We start from the raw sequence: 26,695 nt of genomic DNA, 5'->3' as shown, positions 1-26,695 counted from the left end.
GGGCAGGATTTTCGTGACTCTGGGCTCCGGGCACGCTGAGCTTGCATGCATAATTGTGTGTGTATCTAGTAATTGCGGGAGAATCGGTAAATAAAATAGTGCATAAATTTACCACCTCACTTTTTCATATGAAAAAGGGAGCTCGATTCCTCCATCTCACCTGGACGGGGGCGTTTAAATTAATATAAATGGAAAAGAGAAAAAGGGAGGTAGGGAGCTCGATTCTTCACTTGGGCAGGGACGTTTAAATTAATATGAATGGAATTGGTAAATGGAAAAGAGAGGTGATTTGTTTTTGCAAATTAATATTTAAATAACCGACCGAAAAAATTAATATATGAATAATTCGATTTGTTTTCGGAAAGGAAAAATCCTTTTCAGAATGAAAGATTATTGGAAGAGAGAGAGAGGGATAAGAGAATCGGATGCGCTGGGGGGAAGGGGGGAGACGCGGGCCCACCACGACCTCTCCCTTCCATTTTCTTGCGGTTATATATAATCTCGCATAAGCGTGACCTTTTCTTGCACCATTTCGGTTTTTCCAGCCATCTCCTCCTCCTCCTTCATCGCCATCATCTCTCCACCAGTTGGAATCCCTCTCTCTCTCTCTACACGTCCCTGTCTCTTCCCCCTCCTCAGCCATGGCGGATCAGCTCACCGACGATCAGATCTCCGAGTTCAAGGAGGCCTTCAGCCTGTTCGACAAGGACGGCGACGGTCTCTCTCTCTCTCTCTCTCTCTCTCTCTCTCTCTCTCTCTATCTAGGCGATTCGTGCCTTTTTGTTTCCCCCTTCCTTTCGGCAGATCTGGTTGTTTATCGATCGCGCGATCGCATCTGATCGCTCCGATTCGGATTTGTTTTCCGCGATTTCCTTTTGGTGATCTGAGTGAGGTGCTTGTCTCGCCGTCGGCTCGTTTCTTTTGCCGTGTGATCCGGGGTAGTCGACGGAGGTGGAGATTTCTCTGTCGATGTGCTCCTTTTCGTTTCCGTCTTCTGTGTTGCGCGATTGTTGCGCCTTCTCGGGCTTGTTTGCGCGGGCGATTTCTTCCGATTTTTTTTATTTTTGTTTTGTCGAATTCGCGGCTGTTGATGTGTGACCTGCTGTAGTCCAGATTTGGGGGTTCCTTCTCTAGCTGGTTTGCTGCTTCTAGCTTCTGGTCGGTTTTTTCGGTTCATGTGTGATGCGTTGCGCTGTTGAGTTTTCCATCGTCCGTGGTCGCTTGACCTTCGTTGGATCGTTTATCTGCATGATGCAGCTGAAAAATCCTATGCGCTCGTGGATTTGTTTTGTTTTGATCAATTTTTTCACGTGCGTTCCTCTTTCAGAGTTTTCAATCGTCCAGATCGCACTCGATATTGGAGGAAACTAGCAGTTTCTTGATCGAGTCTGTTATCATCGTTTTTCCAATGTTCAATTAGCTTTGGACTTGGCTTATTATGTTATGTTTAGCTATGTTAATGTCTTTCTTTAATGTTTGCAGCGTGATGAATAGTTACCTAAAATGGCCTGCCATATGATGTGTTGAATTTAACCTTATTTGACCAAAGCGCGTTGTCAATTGCTTCGATATGGGAATGTTGAGAGGATTTTACTAGTACTAGGACATCTTCAGTTTTGTAGATTCTAGAGATGCATAATTGTCAGAGCATCTATATGAGTAATTTTTGTGATATGAATTGATTAATAGGATTTTTACTCGCATCAGGCATAAAAGTCCATAATGCAACATTGACATATAAAAGTACCTACAATCTACCAGCACGACAGAATTCTAGAAAGGGAAACCATCTTTCGGTTGAATTGGTGACAAAGTAAACTATTTTCTTTTTGTCTCTTATCATCTGCTTTTCATCATCTTCAACCATACATGTGGCATTTGGTCTAACCAGGGAACCCTTCTCTCTTCCTTTCTTTTCCTTTCAAGTTAAAGTCTCTTCCTAGGTCCCTCTGCTAACTCATATTGTATATCTGGTGCTTTGTTTTTGTATAGAAGATAGTGATGCTCACACTTCATTGTCGCAGGTTGTATTACTACTAAGGAGCTTGGGACTGTTATGCGGTCACTGGGGCAGAACCCCACTGAGGCAGAGCTTCAGGATATGATCAATGAGGTGGATGCCGATGGTAACGGCACCATTGATTTCCCGGAGTTCCTTAATTTGATGGCTAGGAAGATGAAAGACACCGACTCTGAGGAGGAGCTCAAGGAAGCTTTCCGAGTGTTCGACAAGGACCAGAATGGCTTCATCTCTGCAGCTGAGCTGCGTCATGTGATGACAAACCTGGGGAGAAGCTGACTGATGAGGAAGTTGATGAAATGATCCGTGAGGCTGATGTGGATGGCGACGGCCAGATCAACTATGAAGAGTTTGTCAAAGTCATGATGGCCAAGTGAGGACCCATCCCTTTCAAATGCATCATCTTAACTATCAAAAATCAAAAAATGTAGAAAGAAGGGAACAGGGCAGATAAGTTCGATGAGATTTTGATTTCACCTTAGGCTTTCATCATCATTCACATTTTTAACTGTTGTGGGGCGGTCTATGTGTTCCATTGTTTGCTTTGTTTTATAGCACTTCATTGCTATCCACTTGTTTGTTCCATTTCTCGTTTAGCCTAAATGTATGGTAATGGTCAATATTCTGTCTGTTATCTGCCTTTTTCTTGGTATTGTGAACCTTGATCGGTCTTGAGAGGTTGGATGCTTTTGTTTGTATTGACTGATTGATCCTTATTCTGGTTGATTGAGTTTGTAAATTACTTCCTCTCTCTGTCCAAGAATTCCAGCTGTTAGTGATTTCTCTTTAAACCAATCTCTATTTGATGAAACTTTTGGAGCTCCACTTTATATCCAAATCCAAATATAGGCCCTTGTTGGCTTTAGATAGACGTAATGATTGAAATGCGTATACCACCAATGAGGTGGTAGCACTGGGGAAATTGCAGTGCCAAGCCCAGGTGATTCCCAATGGACGCAATCTACTTTATTCACTTTGAAACTGGTCGCTCGAGATTGTCATTCGAGTGTTTCTTTAAAATCAGGCTTCCCATTTTGTTGGAATGTGGTCTTTTGGAGAAGGGGAAGTGTCGACATTAGTCCTGGTTTAATTCTTTGTTTGGCTATTTTGTGTGCTTTGGTTTTTCAGTTCGATTCTGATATCTGACTTCACAGTGAACTACTATACCTGAACTGACTTAAAATGGAATTTTGGAAAGCCACCCAATCAAATTTCTATATGGAGAATTAAATCCCAGGAATTACCTAGGTGCCATCCTCCATTGGCAAATGTCACTTGACTCTCTTCGTCTTCTCTTCTTTTCCATTGCGACTGAGATTTGACGATACCTAGTTAGAAAAAGAAAATTAGGTTTTATCTGCCAGTGTCGTGGGGCAGTTTCTTCAAATTACAGAAAAAAGTAACGAGGCCAAGCAGAATTTTCAGGATACAAGCTGAAATCTAAAGTTGCTAAACGCTAACATTTGGGAAGCTGTTGTTTTTTTTTTTTTTTTTTTTTTTTTGGCGTCAAGTAAATGCACTTGAACCATATGGATTTTACTTGATCAAAACAACATAATGTGGTTCGCCAAGCAACTAATCTATGTATCATTTGGTCCTTTATTGAGTGGAGATGTGTGACGGAGGTGAATCGTCTTTTGCCTGCCTCGCCTTCTTTCTGAAGGATGGCTGAAGCATTGCACGGTTAATAACTAATCCAACTGTTTTTGCTGATTATCATTCGGTTTCGCCTTCTTTTTGCTTGTTTGCCGTATCAAAGTGGCCTTCAACTTGTCCGACCTCCATTTACTTCAATACTCCCGAACACATCTCGACTACGGATTGTAATTGGATCATCCCTGGATCGGCTCTACGATGACATGAAGATGTAGATCTCGGTTAACAAGGCCAGCGTCTGGTCCCCGAAAGAAATGCAGTAGCATCCCAACCGTGGATGGCTAAATCTCGTGTTGCTGCCCAACATGCCTGACGTGGCAGTCTTTCGTTCGATTCCATCTGTACCTCTTTCTTCCCTTCATCTGCAAAACCCTCATCTCTAGTGGCGACAAAGAGAGACAAAACCATCTCTAGAGTCCACTGTTGTCAAGCGGACACCCACCAGGTTCGTGAATTCGCCTCTGAGGAGCGAAAAATTGTAGCAGTAGTAACAGGGTAGCACGCAGCAATTGAGAATACGAGAGAATGGTGATGTCCTCTCTACCGTGGTTTATTCGTACCGAGATGAATGATCCAAGCCATCAGAAAATGTGTTAGCCCCTGTGAGAAAATTCATTAAATCTCCAGGTGCCTTGGTTCAAGAACCGAGTCCGTTGTGTTTAGTATTACAGCACTGATAAATTTGGGTTTCGTGCTTTTCTTTTCCTCAGGAGAAGGAGGGAACAGATGGACGAATGATTGGAGCAGATAGCATAGAGCGGACGAGGCAAAATCTATCCATGCTACTGCTATGATGTGCATGCCTCCTAGGTTGTCCTGTAATAAGACTTGATATATACGATTAGGCCAATAAATAAAAGAGGCAGGGTCTCGATTTCAGTTTATCTTGTCATGGGACCGGATTGACTATTCTCCATGTCTCGCTGGAAGATCACTGAGTTCATCCTGGACTGCATGAGATTTTCCTCTGAGAGAGAGAGAGAGAGATGAACTACAAGTATTTCGCTTGCTAGAACATTGATTGTCTACGGGACTAAGACTGAGATACGGAGATAGGGATGGACCAAATCATCCAGGGAGCAAGCAATCACTCAACGCACGAATGAAACTGCCAAGTTGCCGACCTAATTCAACCCACAATCTGAAGCGCAATTTATTCAGAACCAAGCTGAAGGTGTTAAGTTTTGACCGTTGCTTTCCACCGTGGGTTAGGAAAAGAGGATATCGAGGATAGCAACATCGACTACAATTATGACAACAATCACTCACCTTTGAAGAAGAATAGGAGATGTTGAAAGTATCGAGAATTACTATTACAAAAGCAAACTTAACAAAACCAGAAGGAAAATTGCAAGAAGTCGAAACAAAAAATCTAAACATTTAAACAGCACAAGACCAGCCAACCCCCAGCAGCCAGTAGGCTATCATGTCGGCAGGTTAGTCAGCTCTGCAGCAAAGGCTACTTATTAAGCAAAAGTTCAACAGAGACGAAAAGCACTAGCCTATTTCGCAGAACGGTGCAACTCATTTTCAAAGCTTTCAGCAGAAAACACTGTCCAAGAGTCTCATCTGAAAGAATACATACTCAGTAAATTATGATGCTAAAATTTGGTTGTCGAAATATGGAGCAGATTTAGGTTTGTGGACTGCATCAGGGATTGAAACTGTGCTTCAAATGACCGCCACATTCATGTATAAGATCATAGGCAACTGATCAATGCAAAAGGCCTGAGCTCTTTTTGCACCAATAAACGAATTCACTCATCGGTTTCCAACTAGGGATGCTGCAACAGATCCAAATTCTCCTCTCTAGCAGGAAATAATTTTCACATTCCTCCCTAATGTATAGTTAATTTACATTGAGGACAACAGCCTCAAGACGATACTCACCTTCAAAAGTCGAGGGATAAAGTGAAACATAAAAATTCTTGAGTACTACAGCCACGCAGGGGGCTGTATATGAGAGTATTGTTATTAACAAGACAACTTTGCCCAAAACACAAGTCTATCTTTACAAAGAACAAAACAAAATATCTACCTTCTGAGCTGCTTGTAGAGCACAACAGTTACATACTTGGACTGAAACCTATGAGTCAATCCTAAAGCAACTACGGACTGGGGGGTCCTTCCTTTCTCTAAGAAAAGGTGATTAAGCATGACATGTTGGGGCTTGAGCGGAGCAGTTTCATCTGAATTTTCTGTATCCAAGACAGTTAGACGAAGATGAGGAGGAACCACCACTGGCTCCTTCGCAAATTCTTCCTCAGCTGGCAGCACTTGACTGTAACTAGAATCAGGTGACGATGGAACCTCAAATTCAGCCACACTGTCCAAAATTTCGGGAACATAATCCTGCAGAAGTGATGGGACAATGTTAAGTCCACTAGGGTCACTAAAAGAATCTCAGATTACCCAACAATATGTGTGTGTACATATCAAGCATTTGCATCCATTGCATACATCTACAAGTTTGTATTTTGCTTGCCTTCAGCATAAAGGGCAGGTTATCGCAAACTTGGCTTACCCCACCCCAAACAAAAAACCCATCCAAAAGAAATTGACCAAGAAGATAGCACTGCTCAGAGTCAGTAATTTAGTATCCAGTCAATATTTGATTAAAATCTGTGCATGTAAGAGTGTACCGAAAGAATTACAAAAATTATGAGAAACCAACCATAATAGCAAGAGTAGCATCGGAAAAGGTATTATCATTTTAATTAATCAACCATCAATCTTCAAATCTCTTTAATGCTCCAAAAAAAAAAAAAAAAAAAAAACCTCTGCCTGTCTGTTGTGACATTTTGGATTCACAACCTTTCCTGTGTAACTGAGTTGATCGATAATGCTATAGTGGGGACAGGCCCCCAAATATCCCACAAGAGCTCAAATGAACCACCAAAAACCAACTCATACAAAGTGGAGGTGTCATCCATTGAAAACAACATCACTAACACAAAGCAAATGTCTCGTCCCCTCTAGATGCTTACCGGGTACAATTTGTTTATGCATAAGAAAAGATTTTGAATGAGGAAGTACTTAAATCACATTCATGCACATACAATGTACAGTTAAACAAGCTCCGTGAATCTATATAGAACTTACGTCAACATTCAGTATATTACAAACTTGGCCCATCTCATCAGTAGTATGGGGGAGATCTGGACTATATCTCCATTGACCATCAACAATAAACCTGTAATGGTATACGCCAGATGGTAGGACCATAAGGATAGAATAATCTTTACCAGATCTCTGTAGTCTTCTCCTGCAATATAAAGTAATCAACTAACTGGCTTTAGTCAGCTCTGCGCTTTCTCTTCTAACTGGTTTTGCAGAAGCCAATAAACATAACAAATGGAAAGATCGCAATCCTCACCTAGATCCCCAATTGTCCCACGATCCTTCCACCACCACATCATTGCCACCATATTGCCATGCAATGACCGTGGGAATTCCTCCCTCAGAAGGATTATCAGCAATTCCTTGAGACTCATTCTGCCTACTCTGAGTAAAAGCGACAAGGCCATCACTCCTTTGAAATGGAGGCGTAGGAATCTAAATATGACAAAGTTAAAAGCAACTCATCAATTGAAGGCATTATCATCACGAGTGTTCATCTAAATGTTTAAGACACAATTCATGAAACATATCCTTGCAACCCATCTTCCGAACTATAACAACTAAAAAATTCAGACGTGATTCTTAAACACGCATGCCGGGATCACAGATAGCTCAACAGATACAAAAGTAGGTAGGCATATGAGAAAGAATAAGCACACAGCAGAAAGGCAATGCCCGTGAAATGTAAACTAAACTCGGAGCAAGCAGATCAAAGGCAGCTGAGGACAATTATAGTATCAAAGTGGAGTCTTCCCGTCGCAAACTACAGAAGTCATAATTGTCACAAACCGATAGCAAACGTCATCACGATCTTCATCTTCTTTCTAAGACTCCACAAGAATATCAGCCAAAAGGTGAGAATGCAGCTTTTTACACTGCAGAGAGGTAAAGCAACGATCTCGTACTGACAAAAGAATCGCTAAGGTTGTCCAAGCATATCTAACGACAGTAACAGGCAGACCACAAAAAAGAAAAAAGAAAAAAAATTTAACCAAAAAAAAAAAAAAAAAGATTTACGGTTGCCCACAAAACTATTATCATAAATCTCCATTTCTAGGGGGATAATACATGAAATTATATAGCATGAAACATTCACCATCCTGGACGCAGCACAAGATGGAAAAACGAACGCCCCAAAAATCAGACGGAGGAGGCAAAGATCGATACGCGATAACACCTAGTAATCGTCGCCGATAGATGCATGCATCCGATCGGACGATAAGCACGGACTACACGACGACAACACGCGCACTACCTCCGGCACTAGAAACCACGCGATCGATTGACAAGTCAAACCAAGGCGGACGGAAATCGACACACGGCATCATCCCGCAGGAAAACACTAAAAAAAAAAAAAAAAGGGGGGGACCGCAACACGTGAACCGCGCGCGGCGAGGGCGAGGGCGAGGGCGAGGGCGAGGGCAAGGCGGAATGACCTGAGGAGCGAAGACGAGGGGCAGCGGAGTGTGCGCGGGGATAGCGAGGGGCGGAGGAGGAGCAGGAGCCCGGCCCGCGGCGGGTTCGGGGGGCGGCGCGTGCGGCGGGGCCGGCGCGTGGTTCTCGCGGGGGAGCCGCACGCCATTCGATCCGGCGTGGGCGGCGGCGGCGTCGGCGTCGTCGTCGTCATCGTCGTGCGGCCCTTCCTCTCTCCCGTTAGCATTCCCCATGGCGCTCGGCAGATCTGCAGATCGCGGCTCCAACTCGCGACAAAGCAGCGACGGCGAGAATGCAATCTATTATATTCCCCCACGCGTAGAATCCGCCCTCGGTTTCGATGCGAAATATTTATACAGATATATATATATATATATATATATATATATTATATGTAATAAGCACTGGTGCAGCTTCGGAGGGAGAGGGAAGCTCGAAGGAGGTGCCGGCGGAGCGGAAATGGCGGGCCGGTCCGGCGATCAGAGCCGTCGCATTTCGATTCGCAGGAAGCGACGACCGGTCGGGAAACGCCGCGGCACCGCCGGAGACGGCGGAGCAATCTTAGAGAGAGAAAGAGAAGAGAGAGAGAGAAGGAGTCGTGGGATTGAAACGAAATGGATAAACTAAACGAGGGAGAAGAAGTAATGCACGTCAGTCACGAGATGGGGAGAGGCCCCCCACGCGCAATCCCGCGGGACGCGCCTCCCACGCGCCGGCCCGCGTGGCAGGGGGGCCCGCCGTTTGGTGGGGGTGGAGGGGGAGTTCCAATGAAAGGGACGGGCTGAATTTTCGTTGCGAATTTTCTTTTTAAATTTTCTAATTTTCGCAATTGAGTTGCTCTGGCTCGGCACGGGCAAATTATAAATTTATGTTCTTCAATTGAGTGCTCTGACATTTTTTTTTTTATTTCTCGATCCGATCTTTTGAATTTTTTATGTAATCAAGTCCTCTGACTTTTCTCGAATTATGTAATCAAAGATTTTGATCACTGACCTCCACTAAGCAGGTGAATTGCTTAACAACGTGGCAAAAAAGGAAGGTATGTTACATTAATTTGAAGCCAGATGAGCACAAAATTAGCCAAAAAAATTAAAATCGGAAAAGAAAATCCAAGTTTTGACTATAGTAGTTGTAACCAGTCAATAAAGCAATTGGTTGCACAACCCAAACTCTTTATCCAAAAAACAAAAAATGGCAACTTTAGGTCTATTCGCAAACCTAATCCTAACTTTTTTCTGTCAAAGAAAAAATTACCAAATTTGCCATTGAGTTGCTTTGGCTCTGGCACTAGCAAGCTATAAATTTATGTTATTCAATTGAGACCTTTGATTCTTTATTTTTTTTTTCAATTTCTCAATTTGATCTTTTGAATTTTTTTATGCAGTCAGGTCCTCTGACTTTCTCCAATTATGTAATCAAATATTTTGATTAATGAACTCTACTAAACACACGAGTTGCTTAACGACACGGCAGAGAAGGAACGTGCGTTATGTTAATTCAACGCTAGATAAGCGCAAAATTAGCCAAAAAAAAACAAAATTGGAAGGGAAAACCCCCAAGTTTTGACAATAATAGTCATAACTAATCAACAACGCACTCGGTTGCACAACCCAAGCTCTTTCTCTAGAAAAAAAAAAAAAACCCCAATTTTGGGTCTATTTGCAAACCTAATCCTAACTTTTTATGTCGAAGAAAAAATCATCAAATTTGCTGTTGAGTTGCTCCGACTCCGGCACCGGCAAACTATAATTTTATGATGTTCAATTCAGTGCTCTAACTTTTTTTTTTAATTTCTTAATTTGATCTTTTGAATTTTTTTATGCAATAAAGTCCTCTGACTTTCTTGAATTACGTAATCAGAGATTTTGATCAATAACCTCTAGTAAACAGGACGACATGGCAAAAAACGAATTTATGTTACATTGATTCGACGCTAGATGATCGCAAAAGTAGCCAAAAAAACAAAATTGGAAAAGAAAGCCCAAGTTTTGATGATAATAGTTCTAACTAATCAACAAATCACTTGGTTGCATAACCTGAACTCTTTGTCAAAAAAAAAAAACCAACTTTAGGTCAATTTGCAAACCTAATCCTAACTTTTTCGTCAGAGAGAAAAATCCCCAAATTTGACATTGAGTTGCTCTGGCTCCGGCACCCAGCAAACTATAAATCTATGTTGTTCAATTGAGTGCTCTGACTCTTTATTTTTTAATTTCTCAATCTGATCTTTTGGATATCGACCTTTACTAAAGAGGCGAATTGCTTAATGACATGGTAGAAAAGGAATGTACATTACGTTAATTTGACACCAGAAGAGTGCAAAATTAGCCAAAAAAAACAAAATTGTAAAAGAAAACCCAAGTTTTGACGATAATAGTTGTTGTAACTAATCAACAAAGCACTTGGTTGCATAACTTGAACTCTTTGTCCCAAAAAAAAAAAAAAAAAAACTTTAGGTCTATTTGCAAACCTAATCCTAACTTTTCCGTCGGAGAGAAAAATCACCAAATTTCCCATTGAGTTGCTCCGGCTCGACACTGGCAAATTATAAATTTATGTTGTTCGATTGAGTGCTATGACTCTTTATTTTGTAATTTCTCGATTTGATCTTTTGGATTTTTTTTATGTAATCAAGTCCTCCGACTTTCTCCAATTATGTCATCAAAGATTTTGATCAATGACCTTTACTAAATAGGCGAATCGCTTAATGACATGGCAGAAAAGGAATGCACATTACGTTAATTCAACGATAGATGAGCGCATAATTAGACAAAAAAATTGAAAAGGAAAACCCAAGTTTTGACGATAGTAGTTGTAACTAATCAATAAAGCACTTGGTTGCATAAGCCAAACTCTTTGTCCAAAAAAAAAAATTTAACATTACATCTATTTGCAAACCTAATTCTAACTTTTCATGTCTGAGAGAAAAATCACCAAATTTGCCATTATTAGCATTTTGTCTAAATACCCTTGTGAATTGTCCCTAATTTATATATCCTCTAATGGTTTCATTTCGGAGATATGCTAATTTGTTAATGTGGATTTGCTAGTAAGATAGAAATGCCATGTCAAGTCAAAACTAAATTACGGGATAAATTTGAAAATAAATTGAAAGTAAGTGACTTTTATCTTCTAGACAAAGCAAAATTTAAGGTGAATTTGGGGTTAGACCCAAAATTCGAAAGTTCTTTTGGAAGAAGAAAAAGATTTCGAACATATTCGTGAGGAGACCTAAATTTGAGGTTTTTTTAATAAAAAATTTAAAAATTTGGAACATAATTAGGACTTAATTTAAAGTCGGAGATCTTTTTTTCTGGTCGGAAATTAAACCTTTTCCAACGAGGGCCCCAAATCACGTACGTAATTTTTGGTCCCCTCGTTTGCTGGTGGAGGGTTGATTAGGATGGGGGGGAGACCAAAGGGAGGGAGGTGGAGGTGGCGGAGGTGGCGGAGGCGGAGCGCACGTCGTTTTCGGTTTCTTACGGGGGCCGCATCCAAATCTGCCCCCACATACGAGGTCTCGTACGGCGGCGCGTGGAGAGCGGGACGTGACATATATCCATTATTTATGTAAATATAATTTTGTTCCTTTTCGATTTGGAGTATTGCGGGATACTGTTGAGAGGATCAGATCAGCGTGGGTCTGACGTGGCCAGACCACGTGACGGATCGGCGAGTGGGGCCCACGCGCTGGGGGGGGACGATAGAGGAGGAGTTGAGGGCACGATGATCACGTGACGTGGAGAGTGGGGGTTTTCTTCTTGTGGATAAGATCTGAGCTGGACGACGGATGACTTTCTTCCTCTCTCTATTTTTTTTTAATTTTTTTTCCGTTTTTTTTTGGGCTTTGAGACGTGGGGCCAACTGATGACGGCCAGCTCAGCAGGATATTTCTGTTTACGCGGGGACAAAATAATTGGATAACATTTACTCGGGATTTTTCGGTTTCCAATTTTTTTTTTTTTTCTCTTTCGAATATCGGCGGATTATTTCTTCGACGGAACAAGAGACATTTCTAACTTTTTTCTGTTTCCTTTTTTTTGTCCCGATGGGACGGAGGAATATTCCGCTTACTTAAGATAAGAAACGGAGAATTCTCTTTTTCAACGTTCTGTTCGGAGAAAATTATTTTAATTTCGGTGTCGAGGAAACCTTTATTAAACTAAATGTTGGAGGGCATTCCGGGGGGGTTTTGAGGAATGTATCAAGACCGGTTGCTATTAGCGTCGACATGACGAGAGTCGGGTGAGGTGACGTGAAGGCAATAAACGGTTGCACATTCTTCATATACTTTTGAAGGGTCGTGGTGAATACTGAATTTATTGCGAAGATAAGAGGTTGTGCCTCTTTGGTTGAAGATACTCAAAACATTCAGCGGATTTATGAACCATTCGAGAGCAATAAAACAAGTTTATAGATCGAAAAATATACATAGATAAGCATCTTAAGTTTGAAAAAAGACAAAAAAGGGAAAAATGCATGAGAAATTGGTCAATTAGTTCTAAACTTATTATATTTATATTAATTCAATCCCAAATTTTTACACAAAATTCTAATGTAATCATTTTAACTAGTTTTTAGAAACCATTGATATGACGATGTGTTGTGTAGGACGTCCAACGATGACAGGATTGCTACATCAATAATTTGGTAAAAAACCGACTCGAAGGACTTCATTAGAGTTTTGCATAAAATTTTTAACACTAAATTTATAGAATTAAAAAATTAAAGGTAGAATTAGGCATCTTTATAGTAAGTTTAGAATTACTCAGATAAATTATTTTGGAAAAAGTGTAAGGAGGTGGCTTTCAAGAAAACTCAAGGAACGTCCTTCTTTTCTTCGAATCAACACAAATGTAAGGATGAAAGGGGGCAAATATTGTCGTCGAAATTCGTCGATTAAAGTAAAATTAGGAATTCCACCGTGAAGTAGGAGTCAAGGAATGCTAAAAAAAAAGAATAAAAAAAGAGGAAAGGATGCCGGGTGTTAATGATGATAATTTAATGTATGAAGGAAAAGAGGCAATTGTAGTACGAACAAAAAGCAACGACAGGGATGTGCATGAAAATAATGGTGCCCAGAGCCAAAGCTTATCCTCTTTGCTTTTCTGTCCTTATCCCCTTCTTTCGCCTTTCCGCTTGTCAAACTCCATTCTTGTCATCGTTTGAAAAACGGACAACAACCAAGAAATGCTCCAAAAAAAAAATAATAAAATAACATAGGAATCCATCGCTATCGAGAAAGAAAAACAATTCCTCTCGTGACCGAAAATGTATTCCAACGTGCCTAGCCTACCGCTCGTAATATCATCGAATATGATAAGAGCGTCGCGCCCGTCACCGCCGACCCGACTGTCGTCCACCGGCGGCCTTGGATCCGCCGAGGCCAACCCGCTCGCTCGCTCTCCCTCCCTTCTTTTCTTCCCCTCCGCAACACTCGGGCTCAAAGCTTGCGCTGGCTAGCTTCGACCCGGCTGGACCTCAGGCCCCAACCAGGCCCATCATAGTTGAGATCCAAGGCAAGGCCGGGGGCTCTGTCATCGAGCCTTCCCGAGCCGAGCCTCGCCTCGGACATTGCCTTGCCGGGCATGAGATGGGATTGAACGGAGAGAGAGCCGTTGGGAAGAGATCGATGGTCCATCGACGGTCAACCGACGGTGGACGGGCTTTTGATGGCTGGAGAACGGGGGCGGCGGATAGTCGATGATGTCGTACGGTAACGGTACACGACTGCAGAGAGTATCCCTACACCTGATACTTCGTCAATACGACTCGACTCAGCTTAGACCGGCATCCAAGTATAATAAATTATTAGTAACGGGTAGTTCAAGACATTCAAAAGTTCTTCCATCTAATCAAGGAGCACTTCTAACAAAAAAGCTTTGAACTTCCCCGGGTTTCATCTTCCTTTTCAACGTTTTATCCTTAGCCCGCGGTTTTCGTCCTTCCGAATGAAAGCGAAATCTAACTAATGACCCCAAGAGAGAGATGTGGCAACGTCGATGCTTATCCCGACGGCGAAAATGTACATGGAACGCAAAAGATTCTTCATTAGATTAGGTGAATCTCGAGTAGAACCCACCGGATCCGAAGATCCGGGTGCAGCAATCGGCAAGAATGCCTCCAAACGTGGGCGGCCAGACCTCTTTCTCTTAATACAAAAGCAACGTGCCAAGGCCAATAAATTTCACTTCCCTTTCCTACTGCTTTCATCAGTCTGAAACATACAGAGCCTAGATTTTTATAGACATGGCTTCTTTGATGCCTTATAGTGTTATACACCTCTACGATAAGTTAACTAGCAAATGTACACAAGAACTCACTCTAGGAATAGACGAGGTGGGGAGGGGCGTCTGCAGAATGAGCTGCTCGAGTAAAGTAGCCGCAGCCACCGGACGGTTGGAGGACGCCGCTGCTTAGGTGCCCGTGCGGAGGAAATGGACCGAATAGGGGAATTAAAAGGAGGCCGAACTGCTTCTGCGAAGCTGATATTTTGGTTCTGATAACACTTCGTTTTGAAACTTGGTCTCGAATTCCTACAGGGAAGAACAGCAGCTGTGTAACAAAATCATATATACTCGGAAGAATGGCGAAACCAAGGACGTGCGTTGCGATGTTCCAGAAAACCAATTGTTCATAGTCACAGTAATTTGACTCTTAAGCACGTTTACTAGATAATATGTGTTCCAAGTTAGAACGGTCAGGTCATGTCAAGGTATGCTGAATGGAATCAACAAAAAGTCCGTGCAGACTATATGAAAATCACGTCAAAAGAACACAATCACATATTTCACGCATCTTCACGCCCCCCCCCAGTGTACAGTGCAAAACCCCAGATTCCTGCAATTGTGTTGCGAGTGACAGGATCAAGACTGGTTGCAACTAGATTAAACACAGAAGAAGAATGGAAACCTCCTCTGCTAGGATTTTCCGGGGGCTCCCGTATTCATTGTGATAAGAAAACACCAATTTGCATGAAATAACTAAGTTGAAGGATGAAGACCTAAGCACCTCCACGCTCATACATTGAGATCGGTAGGCATAATATGCCATTAAGTTCCATAGATGAGTAAGGCCAAAATTACAAAGAGGACATAAAATGATTTGACATCCTCCCATCAGGAAGCTAGATGATATATTTTGATGCCATTCCACAATGATTACAATCTGCTACCTAAGTACCCATCAACCTAAACTGACTGACAAATCTTTCCTCAGCACACAAACTTTTTTTTTTTTTCTTTTGGCCCAAACTATACGACACTATTTCAAGCCACTGAAATAGTGCACCCTCCTCTGAGCAAATGGACGATCGAGGCAGAACAATAGAAAGGAAAGGGACAATTACAGATAACTACCCTAGATAGGTTTAATATCCATTCACAAAGAAGGGTCTAGTTTTCCAATTTCACCTCAATTTCAAGAAAACATAGCAGACCAATTACTTAACCAGGTTCTAGATGAGAATTCACTGCTTCAGCCATATGTACCAGAAGATATCATGCTTTCATTAAAAGGAAAATCTAGCAACACATGTGGATACTATAATCTACAGCTAAAACGTGTGGAAAATCATATTTTGTATTGAAAAAGCATCAAGACGTAACTAAGATCGGTGGTCTGCAACATTTCAAAGGTCAAAGCATAATATCAAGACAGTCACTGAAAATAGGTAATTTATATGAAATATTCACCCCGCATTGCCATGCTAAAGGACAGAAGTTTTTATCCCTTAAAAGACTGTCTTAGTCCTCTAAGTCACAAATCCAGATTCAGGCAACCCACCAGTGAGAGAGTTACTGACTCATAATTCTTCCTCATTTCCATTGCATGAAGCACCTCAAACATTAATACTTTGTCATAATTAAATGGCAGGCACAAACCAGTAACCACAGCCAAAATTGTGATTCATGGCCCATTTGCAAAGTCTAAAAATTAATGGCATCTACTTATACTAAGTTCTTATGGACGTTTAAAATCATAAAATGTCTAAAAACCGCAGCAATTCTTGTGACATCAAACAGCCCACTTAAGCAATACCGCAACTAACATGACTCCATATAGAAACACCCATCAAGCTGATAAAAAACTGGATTTCATCTGTGTTCTCACGTGATAGACAAAGGTACCCTTGCCAGTGGATTTTATCATTATAGAAGTACAAGAACCGTACGCAGTAATCAAACATACAACATATCTCGAAGGTTTCATCATTTTAGTCCCTGAAAAAGAGTCATTAGTCAAATAGTAGTCATAGCACCAACACCTAGCGTCCAGTCCACTAAGTCATATGCAAGATGGAAATCAACAGCTGATAGAGGAAAGACTATAACAAATTAGGCCTTAGGACTGCAAAAAGGAAGAATCCTTAGATCCATGGAAAAAATTCATTGTTGCCAAGATAAACATTATAATCATTGTTTTTTTTGCCAAAAAAAAAAACATTATAATCATTGTGGCATGCCTGAAGTTTTTTAAAGTCCATTCATCACTCGTACACAGACACGTGGATAAGATTCCCAGAACAGGACCACCGAATCATGAAGATTAGTAAGATGGAACTAAACTCTGCCTCACATAGTTTGGCCCTTATCATGCAGAAGCATTTGACTGAGGGTGAAATCTACAAATCATGGAAAACAAAATAGCCATATCAGAGGGTCCATTTACCATCATTATTCTTACCAAGTACATTAATCAGCAAAGAGAACTTGGAATTTAATGCAAATTGAACAACATTCAAATATCTCATGAAATTTATAGCTTAAGGGGGTGTCATTGTAGGTTGTGGCTTCTAGCTTTTTACTGTAGCTTTTTATAGTTTACAATCAAACCTCTACTAGTTATTGGACACATCGACCCTTAAAAACTCTCTGGCAGGGAAAGCAAAAGATTAAGAGACCCTCATTAGATGAATACTCTACATAAAGAACTGTTCCTACAATAACTGTTTAGTCTATGCCCAACCTAGTCTTACCTTGTCTTACAGAAACAAGTAGTCAGACAGTGCATAACTTCTTTCTACACGATTGTACTAGCCCTCGCAGACCAAGCATTAAGACCAGATTTACCTTCTCTTTCTTTAGCTTTATGTTCTCCTCTTCTAGATGTGAAACCTTGCTCACCAGCTCATTTTGGTAAGCCTGCAATCAACATGTAAGGTAGTCAAAATAATGATAGAGGTCAGAATCATGTCTTAACAGACAAGTCCTCAAGATTGCAAAAGAAATGAAGGGCCAACCTGCTTTCTAGCTCGTGAACGTGCAGCTGACTCTCTGTTCTTGATCTTTCTCTTCAACCTCCTTTCAAGTGTCCTTTCATATACAACTGGGTCACCCCTTTTCCGCCTGGGCACTGACGTATCCGATAACAGGCCTGTCGAAGGTGCTGGAGATAAACCAAGCGGCGGTGTAACACTCTGGGGAGTTGCCAGCTCCGAGAGGTTTAGATCCATTGAAGGACCCAAATAAGCATCAGCAAATAGCCCAGCTTGCACCAAGAAATCCTCTAGAGTCATCTCGCTGAGGGTCTGGTCCCCACCCTGACTCCTCACCTCCGAACCGCTCCTCTTCTTCTGCCCCTGTTGGATATCCTTCCACACCTCCTCAACCGTCTTCCCACTCAGCGCCCTGGCCAGCGTCGAGCTGGCCTGGCGCTGCAACGACGATGATGACGATGGGGGCACGCCACTCCCCACGCGATCCATCCCTGCACACTGACTCTCTTCAGTGGTCCATACAATTTTAAGAAGCTCATCAAGGTTCACTTTACCTAGAGGTTTCTTCCCCAAGTACCCCCCAGTTGGGTCACAACTTCCTCGAGAGTGAGGTCATACCACGAGCTTTGCCCGGTCAGTGATGGTGGTGAGGGTTGCAATTGCAAATGGGTCTCTTGGATCCCCATTAAAAATTCAAAGCAATGTGTCTCTCTCTTCAACCCAATGACCTATCACTATCACTGTACAAGGCAGCGAGCTTACAAAACCGCCTACTGCAATAACCGAAAATCTCAAACACACCCTTTTTTCCTTCCTCCTTTGTCTCATTGATTCAGTTCACAGCAATGATCAAATGATCCTCTCGCTTAGTTCCTCACTTGTGCACTCTCAAACTCCCAAATTCAACCCCCCCCAACCCCCAACCGAATGGGTCTCTTGGCCGTTACTTTGCAACCCCTTTGTTTGAATCCCCATTAAAAATCAAAGCAAGGTCTCTTCAACCCAAGGACCTATCACTGTACAAGCTAGCGAGCTTACAAAACCGCCTACTGCAATAACCAAAAATGTCAAACGCACCCTTTTTTCTTCCTCCTTTGCCTCGCTAATTCAGTTCACAGCAATGATCGAATCATCTTCTCGCTCAGTTCCTCACTCGCGCACTCTCGAGCTCCCGAATTCAACCCCAGCCCCCCACCCCTCCATATAAAAAATAAAAATAAAAATCTCATCTTTACTCGTACTGATGATTATGTTTCTTACCCTCCTCTCAGCTTACGCGGACAAAACATGAACACTGTGGTCAAGCAAAGAGAAGTGACGCAAACCCACGTTTCGCTCAACGCAAGCAACTACAAACTAACTGCGAAATCGGTTTAAAACGATGCCCAAAAAGAAGAAAGAAAAAAAATGATTGAATGATGACCGGAAGAGGGGGAAGAAAGAGAGCAACCCAGAACTACCTGGAGGACGAAGGATCCGACAATTCCGAAGTCTAAGACTGCAACCCGAGCTCTGCTGTTGCAGACACGGGAGATGAATCCACGTATCTCGTGTTCTCGAGTGAGAAGCGATTAATCGGACGCCGGGTCGCTCTCTCCCCCTCTCTCTCGTTTTTTAACTTTTTGTATTTTTGGGTCGTGTTTGGTACTGGGGTGATATGATTATGGTCATGTCACGCGGGTCGTGCGTGAGCGTGGCGTGGTTCGGGCCATTGAGAGACTTTTCCACTTTTTGCTTTTGCTCCGTACGTGTGATTTCCTTCAAAAAAATAATCTCAAATAACTAAAAGCGTGATTCTGTTAAAGGTGTAGTTCACTTAGACCACTCGTCTGGCGTCGATTTTCGATTTTCTTGTCGCGTCAGATCAGACGACTTGAAGGTAGATCTCTTGGGATCTAAACGGGGACAAGTCCTTCTTGTGCGTGCGTGTTCCTGAATTTTGAGGGGTATTTTGGAATAAATGTTAAGCGGTAATTACCTTTATAAATTTCATAAGACTAGAATCATGCAGCTACGATCTGGATAGAGGTGTTGTCGACGCACTCACCATAAAAAGTATTCAGCTCTTGGTAGGCAAGATCAGGCGGGTGCTATTATCAATGACTAGATTTGTTTTTTGTTTTTTGTTTTTTTTTGGTGCTATTATCAATTTACTCGTTCTAACCCATTCCCTAAGAAAGTTCTTCATTCTTTGTTGGAAATGGGCTAGATTTGTTGAAATGGGTTGTAAAAATTTATTTATCAACCCATATTTAATTGGCTAAGTTGTTATATGGATTAATTATATTCGATAAATTGATTTGGATTGTAGAATTTGAAAAATATAAATATTAAATAGATTCACAACTTACTCAAATATAATTCTCCGTGATTCTCGATCGCACAATTAATCACTCAGCACTTTCATCTTAATTTTGTTAGGAATTTTCTTAAATTAAGTGAAAGAAGTATTTTATAATATGAATCAATTTGAATATGAGTTTTAGTCTGTACTAAATCGGAATATGAGTTATTAAATTTATATTATATAAAGATAGGTCAATTTAAGCCGTATTGTTTTTGACAAAATCCCAACTAACCCATCCGTTGAACCCTTCTCCTAGTGATTTTCCGAATGTATTGGGAATGCAGAATGATCATGGTGCTCTTTTTTTTTTTTTTCGCTCATCGATCATGGTGCTCTTTGAAAACCCATACATTCAACCTACTATTCTTTTGAAAGAGAAAAAAAAAGTAATCATGTTCGTACACGTATCCACCTGAACATCGCACGTGTCGCCGGCGTTAAGCATCGAGCCCTCAGCCCGGCCTGTCCTACACGAGTACATAATATTAAATTATCCATAGAAACAGCTATTGGACCAAGCGGGCCGAGCCGGGGCAGTCCTTTTGGGCCGATGGGCCTCGATATTGGCTATCTATGTAAACCCAAAATCCCTAACAGTCCGGCCCAGTCATAACCAACGAGGAGAGTCGGTGTGATTCCCGTCGTCGCGACCGAAGCTCCAATCATTTGTAGAGAATTCAATCTCAATTCCGCCATCGCCAAACCCTAGCCAAGCTCCACCGAAAAGCCAAACCCCGACCAGCACCAGCACCAGCACCACCCTCCCGGCCATGGCCAAGAAGCGAAAGCTCCGATCCTCCGATCCCTCGCCGGCCAAGTCCGCCGAGCCTCAGGACCAGCAGGAGCCCTCCCAGGCCGCCCACCCCGAGCCGGTCCCCGAGGAGGCGGCGCAGCAGGAGCCGCAGGGCATGGCCGTGGACGATCCCGCGCAGAAGGATCCAGCTTCGGAAGTGGAGCCGCAGACCGGAGAACCGAAGCCGGAGAAGGCGGAAGGGAGGCCGGAAGGTGAGGGAGAAGAGCGGGAGCTGGAGCAGGAGGAGCGAGCCGATTTGAATGCGCCGAGCGGCGGCGGCGGCGGCGACGGCGGCGTCGCGTCGGAGCCGGAAGCGTCGCGGGCGAATGGAGCTGCGGATGAGAATAACGAGGAGGAGGAAGAAGACGGGGACGACGTGGATGAGGAGCCCGTGGAGAAGCTTCTGGAGCCGTTCACTAAGGAGCAGCTGACTATGGTTCTCAAACAGGCCGTGGCCAAGCACCCCGACTTGATCGAGAGCGTGCGAGGCGTCGCGGACGCGGATCCTGCTCACAGGAAGATCTTCGTGCACGGCCTCGGCTGGGACGCGACCGCCGATGCCCTAATTTCGGTCTTTGGGAAGTACGGGGAGATAGAAGACTGCAAGGCTGTCACCGACAGGGTCTCCGGGAAGTCGAAGGGCTATGCGTTCATCCTGTTCAAGCATCGGAGCGGCGCGCGGAAGGCTCTCAAGCAGCCGCAGAAGAAGATCGGCAACCGCATCACCTCATGCCAGCTGGCGTCCACGGGCCCAGTCCCCGCTCCGCCTCCTAGCGCGCCTCCTGTTTCGGAGTACACCCTGAGAAAGATCTTTGTGAGCAATGTGTCCGCTGAGGTTGATCCTGAGAAGCTGCTGGAGTTCTTTAAGCAGTTTGGGGAGGTTGAGGAAGGTCCTTTGGGGCTCGATAAACAGACTGGTAAGCCGAAAGGTTTCGCCTTGTTTGTTTACAGGTCCGCTGAGAGTGCTAAGAGGGCTTTGGAGGAGCCGTACAAGAACTTCGAAGGAATTACTTTGCACTGCCAAAAGGCAATTGATGGGCCAAAACCAGGTAAAAACTTCAGCGGGCATCAACAGCATCACCACTACCACCAACAGCAGTATTCGCATCCCAGGAAAGACAAAAATAAGTATGCAGCTGGTAGCGGGTCGGCTCCTGGACATTTGATGGCGCCTCCAGGACCAACCGTTGGGTTTAATGCTGGGGCAGCGCAGGCATTTAATCCAGCACTTGGACAGGCCTTGACTGCTATTCTTGCTACCCAGGGAGCTGGGTTGGGAATTGGTAATTTGCTGGGAGGTATAGGAGCACCTCCGATGAACCAAGGTGGGATGCCGGGAGGATATGGTGGCCAACCTGCTGGAAGCTATGGGATGCAACCTGGGATTCAAGGTGTTTATCAGAATCCACAGATGGGTCAGGGGACTTCCGGTCGGCCTCCACAGGGCGGGGGACCGCCATACATGGGACACTAGGTGAGTAAGATCTCACATCTGCTGCTAATTGTGGAGTCTTTTTTATCTCATTTCTTTTCATCACTTTCATCATTCCCATTGTCCATTGTAAACTTTAAGATGATCTTTTGGATGGCCTGCCGCTTCACTCATCATTGTCCAATACACTTGCTAAGCATGTCCAAAGTGTTGCGTTTGGTGCCCAAAAATAGGCTACTTTCTTTTATCTTTAATTTGGAATAACAGGATCAATAATCAAAAGATGGTACAGTAAATTGATTGGCCGGATAAATAATCAAAGGAGCTGACCAGATAAGTTGGTTATGTTGAAGTTTTTGTTCCCTTATATTTTGCGTTTCAAGCTCTCTTCAATGCATTTTTAGTTCCAAAGCACATAGATTTCATCCAACAAGTCGAGTAGTGAGATTTTTTTTAAAATATGTGTTGATGCATGTCTCGGTCTGCATCGTTTCATGACTTAAAACAGTCTATTTTATCATGCTGAGTTTGGTTGATATTTACCAGACAGTCTAACGTGCTAAGCTTTATCATGCTGAGTTTGGTTGATATTTACCAGACATTTTAACATGCTAAGCCTTGGTAGTAAGAAATGTTTATTAGAATGAGTTCAACGCGATCTTTGCACATTTTTTTGTTCGGGTTCCTGCTGGGTGTCTCGAAGTTTTAACACAAACGTTGGCTATGGTACCACCATGCTGAATGTGATAAACTTTTTCTAGTCCCACGTGGTTGGTTTGATTATGTTCAGAAAGGCCTTTAGTTACAAAATGGCCTGTCTAGGCTAAGAATATCATATAGATAGTGAAAACTTCTTATCTTACAATGTACGAGCCTTGTGTTCCCTATCTCATGCGAAACAAACTCTATTTGATTTACATGTAAAAGTACCTAATAATCTCAACTAGATATTTGTTTGGTGTTCTGTCATTCAATATTATGCATGGAGCTGCTTTCATGGATGTCTGACTTGTCAATACTTGCTTGTTCTTGATATTACGTATGGATTATTGTGAACAGGTATATTTGTGGCTACACCGTTTTGCTTGTTAATGCTTGTTAATGCTTGTATGGCAAATGCAGGCGATGACATTGACAGATTTAAAGATAGCATAGCGTTGTTGTTTGTTCGAACTTAATATCATTTGAATTGTCATGCTCTTTTTCTTTTTTGAAATCCTTTTATGCTCCTCTGTTTGGCATACGCTCTTAGATGGTCAGCTAATATATGAGATTAAGATGTTTTCGTCCTTTTGAGTTGCTAAAGGTATGGTACTTGATCCAAATTATTACGCGCTTGTTTAGTCATTTATAATTAGTATTTTCATGCTTTGTATGTTCATTGTGCAGATTCCTTCATAGATGCATCAGTCATTTAGTTTTGGACTCTGGTGAATCTTCTGAAGTTCCGGGATCTCTTGCAAAGTATCTTTAAATCTGATTAGAAATTATTTGTCTTCTATAGAGATCCCTAGATCTCAAACTTGTATCTTAATTGCTATTCCAGCACTTTTTCCCCTTCACTTGTTTTTAAAAACTCTATAATTCTTCATTTTCATTTTCTTGCTACGTTGAAAGTGTTGGGAACAGGTAGAGTTTTCAAGCAGAGAACATTTCCTTAACTTAAAATTCACCAGCATGCATGAGGCTCTATTATATTATCCTTTGTCGAAAACATTTACTGCGCTGAATGGCTAAAGAGTTTTTTGAGAACTCAGTTGTCGAAATAATTGTTCTGTTCTTTAATGTCCGATTGAACAAGTTTTTGCAGTCTTGTTTCGCCCTTTTGCTTTTTTTTTGTTAGAATGAAATTTTCTATACCAGCTTGATGGGGCTTCTCTTAGCAACTGTAGTGATGCTATGCTTCTGGAAGCAGATCTATGTCAGGTGAGGATATGTCTTTCATAATTCATAAAGCAGCTCGAGTGCTTTGCACTATAGAAAGGAAAAAAGGGGAAAACCTTCACTCAGTTTCTCACTGTTTTCTAATAGTTCAATGCGTGGCTTCTCTTCTCCATTATAGGACCCTTCTGGCCATTTATCATTTGTGATCTCTTGCTACCTCAATCTCATTGCATCTTATTTCAAAGCACACCTATCTAATATTTTTTGAGAATTTTTAATTAAACCCTTGGTCTGGCAACCATTGCAAACTTTTCATAGCATGATGTACAATGAAAGAGTTTTTCCCCTCAAGTTGCTTAGTGGCCATACCATTCCAGCTGTTCAAGGACACCCCAAAGATCTCTTTCTCCCTTTACCACAAAATCACCTTAGATTTTGGTTTGTGGTCTCTGGAGTTATGCTATGAACGTGTAGAAGTTTCTTGGGGCTTATCTGTGATTCCTCTCAGGTTATATATACTGTCGATGCTGCAGTTGATATGAGTTTTTTGATATGGTTGTTGCAAAGTGTGGAAGCTCGGCAAGATTTGATGTTCCCATTCTCTATGTAGCTTTCCGAATCTGCATCTCTGTTGCCCTGCACGACCTTTGTTAAGTTGTCTGAAGTAAGGAGAAGACAGGCGATGCAGTTGGTCTATTTGATTCGACTTCGAGGACATGAATGGAGGATGCGTAAGTTGGTATATTCTAAACCTATCTGGCCAAGTGCCGTCAGGTTCATAGTGTTGAGATTGGAGCTTTTTTATCACTATATGTGTCGATTAGGATTAGGGGGGCAATAGTGCGATGTTCAACAGCCTAAGGGACTGAACTTGGAGAGTAGTAGGGACACCGACTGCTCCACGAAATATAGCATCTCTGTCTGGTTCGTTATCTTTGTTTTAAATAACATAGGATAGATTCTGTATGTCCTGTGAGCAAAAACCTACTTTGTCTAAAACTACTGCGATGAGTGGTAATGTGATTTCTCGGTTCTAGTCTTGTCCTCTTTTGGTCAGAAGTCCGTACCTTGGAGTGATGTCGTGGGTTGAGGGCTTTTGGTTGGTTTTATGTTAACCTTGTGACTGCCCTACCAATCTGTTTGATGTTGAAATTTGCCGTTACCTCCCAACGTCCTTCCTTAAAACCAACTTTTGAAATCGGGATCTTAGCTCTCCAAATCAAGTCTTTTTTTTTAAATATTTTATTTTATTGAATTCGTATTCTTTCCCACTGTTGAAAGTTTTTTCAACTGGGCCAGCAACAGAGAACGAGCGCAAGTTTCAACCCAGTCTCTAATGGCAGGTTTGGCAACCGGCCAAAAATGAAAATTTCTTTTATTTTTAATGTAGATTTAGAACAGAAATTCGTTTGGTAATTTTTTTTTTTCTTAGGAATAAATTTGAAGTAGAATCAAGAAGTAAAAAAAAATTTGTTCCTGGAAATAATTTTAGAATTAAATAAATTCATTTTTTCTCTTTTATCTTCTTTTCTTGTTGTTCTTCTTCTTCTCTCTTCTTCTTCCTCTGCTTGTTTGTCGCCGTGTTCGCTGTTCATTGTCGTTGGTCGCTAGTGACCAGTTAGTCGAGGTCGGACGAGCTTGCTGGAGGCTGCCTAGCTATTGGCAGGGCCAGGCAAGCCTACCTTGGCCAATCAGTGAGCGAGGCGAGGCAGGTGGCCACTGGGGAGCCTCGCCTGGTTGGGTAGTGGCAAACTTGGTGGCAAGGCGGGAGGGTCCGTGACACTCCGGCGAGGTTGCTGTCTTAGGAAGGTCGGTGATCGGTAGGTTGAAGTCAAAGCTGGAAGAAGAAGAATTGAAGAAAAAGAAGGGAAGAAAAGAAAAGAAGAATAAAAGATAAAAATGGAAAAAGTCAAAATTATTAAAAAATTAAAAGAAAATAATTTGGAATATAAATTTTGAGAATGGTACAAATGCAAATTTATTTTGAAAATAAAAATTTTTGGATAATTATCAAACAAACGTCTTAAAATGTTTAATTAAAATGTTTGAAAATTACTTTCGAGAATAAAAAAATTATTTCTATCGGAAATTGTATTACCAAATGCGCCTAAGATTATATTTACTTCATCTGGTTTTTGCAAGATATGTCGGAAATTTTGTACTTGTTGCAAAATGTGACTGCATTCGACACTTGGATGCTCGCAATTCCGCGATCCACGTTAAGGAAGAATTGTGATGTCATATCAAAGGTCATGATTCTCTCCCCGCTATCATATCAAAGGTCATGATTCTCTCTCCCCCGCTACGACGGCATTAGCGAACCATTGAAATCCTGTCTTGGGGTTTGTTTCTACTTTAATGAAAAGAAACGGTACTTTTTCATTTTCACTATCTTAAAAAGAATTCAGGGGTACTCGAATTTTTCATGAGAAGACTAGTGACGTATGCGTTTTCGCACCTCCGAATATTTCGAATTTGAAACAAAGGTAACAAAAAAGTTTGTAAAGATTTGAAAGACAGACCCTTACAGCCATTTAAAAATCATGATTTCTCAGAAACGAATGGTGAAAGAAGCCGGTGGAATCAAAACTAATCCTTTTCTAACGGGAGTCTCGTCAAGTCCCTCATCCTCTTGTTTGGTTGATGTCTGCCTTATGTAGGTGGGAAGAAAGAACAACGCCACTTGGAGCAGTTAAATTGGTGGCACTCCGATCAACTTTTTTGGTTTTAGTCGGGATTGGTAAATCGAGGAAAGAGAGACATTAAAGGAAGCAGACCTAAATACTAGTGTT

General features: G+C 42.1%; 4 protein-coding genes across 6 annotated transcripts; 2 read left to right on the top strand and 2 right to left on the bottom strand.

Annotated features, from left to right (window-relative positions):
- The first annotated feature begins 505 nt into the window (after positions 1-505).
- On the top strand, positions 506-2,811 carry LOC104421419 (calmodulin-7). The gene is given in 3 exon segments (XM_010033355.3): positions 506-717; positions 2,025-2,282; positions 2,285-2,811. Coding segments are annotated over 3 exon segments (447 nt in total). The 5' UTR covers positions 506-641; the 3' UTR covers positions 2,398-2,811.
- A 2,675-nt stretch (positions 2,812-5,486) lies between these two features.
- Positions 5,487-8,859, bottom strand: LOC104421418 (SNF1-related protein kinase regulatory subunit beta-1). Its single transcript, XM_010033354.3, has 4 exons — positions 8,233-8,859; positions 7,053-7,231; positions 6,779-6,941; positions 5,487-6,028 (listed from the first exon to the last, which is right to left on the bottom strand). Exons 1-4 carry the CDS (start codon positions 8,461-8,463, stop codon positions 5,711-5,713), a joined length of 891 nt encoding a protein of 296 aa, XP_010031656.2. The 5' UTR covers positions 8,464-8,859; the 3' UTR covers positions 5,487-5,710.
- A 5,523-nt stretch (positions 8,860-14,382) lies between these two features.
- Positions 14,383-19,080, bottom strand: LOC104421417 (ABSCISIC ACID-INSENSITIVE 5-like protein 2). 3 transcript variants are annotated; one of them, XM_039303748.1, is made up of 4 exons: positions 18,908-19,079; positions 17,472-17,938; positions 17,208-17,373; positions 14,383-14,766 (listed from the first exon to the last, which is right to left on the bottom strand). In XM_039303748.1, exons 2-3 carry the CDS (start codon positions 17,934-17,936, stop codon positions 17,230-17,232), a joined length of 609 nt encoding a protein of 202 aa, XP_039159682.1. In that variant the 5' UTR covers positions 17,937-17,938; positions 18,908-19,079; the 3' UTR covers positions 14,383-14,766; positions 17,208-17,229. The 3 variants fall into 3 exon arrangements, with proteins under 3 accessions (XP_039159682.1, XP_018719909.1, XP_018719907.1); XM_018864364.2 differs by having other exon boundaries at positions 17,302-17,373; positions 18,908-19,076; XM_018864362.2 differs by lacking the exon at positions 14,383-14,766 and adding an exon at positions 16,558-16,853 and having other exon boundaries at positions 17,302-17,373; positions 18,908-19,080.
- Positions 19,081-20,439: 1,359 nt separating this feature from the next.
- Positions 20,440-24,939, top strand: LOC120289019 (UBP1-associated protein 2B-like). Its single transcript, XM_039303429.1, has 2 exons — positions 20,440-22,061; positions 23,409-24,939. The coding sequence occupies exon 1, from the start codon at positions 20,565-20,567 to the stop codon at positions 22,059-22,061; it is 1,497 nt and encodes a 498-aa protein (XP_039159363.1). The 5' UTR covers positions 20,440-20,564; the 3' UTR covers positions 23,409-24,939.
- Positions 24,940-26,695: the final 1,756 nt, after the last annotated feature.

The sequence above is a fragment of the Eucalyptus grandis genome, chromosome 10 (assembly GCF_016545825.1).
Source record: "Eucalyptus grandis isolate ANBG69807.140 chromosome 10, ASM1654582v1, whole genome shotgun sequence".
Lineage (NCBI taxonomy): Eukaryota > Viridiplantae > Streptophyta > Magnoliopsida > Myrtales > Myrtaceae > Eucalyptus > Eucalyptus grandis.
The sequence above is the reverse complement of the archived record's forward strand: the minus strand, read 5'-3'. Positions and strand labels throughout refer to the sequence as shown.

Bases quoted from the DNA above. Each gene is read 5' to 3' on its own strand.
- LOC104421418 (XM_010033354.3), bottom strand. From the start codon at position 8,463: ATGGGGAATGCTAACGGGAGAGAGGAAGGGCCGCACGACGATGACGAC. The intron at 6,942-7,052 runs GTGAGGATTGCG...TTTATATTGCAG, and splicing joins TGGGACAATTGGGGATCTAG to GAGAAGACTACAGAGATCTG. The intron at 6,029-6,778 runs GTAAGTTCTATA...TCACTTCTGCAG, and splicing joins GTAATATACTGAATGTTGAC to GATTATGTTCCCGAAATTTT.
- LOC104421417 (XM_018864362.2), bottom strand. From the start codon at position 17,936: ATGGATCGCGTGGGGAGTGGCGTGCCCCCATCGTCATCATCGTCGTTG. The intron at 17,374-17,471 runs GTTGGCCCTTCA...TGTTGATTGCAG, and splicing joins GTTCACGAGCTAGAAAGCAG to GCTTACCAAAATGAGCTGGT. The intron at 16,854-17,301 runs GTAAATCTGGTC...CATGATTTGTAG, and splicing joins TAAAGCTAAAGAAAGAGAAG to ATTTCACCCTCAGTCAAATG.
- LOC120289019 (XM_039303429.1), top strand. From the start codon at position 20,565: ATGGCCAAGAAGCGAAAGCTCCGATCCTCCGATCCCTCGCCGGCCAAG.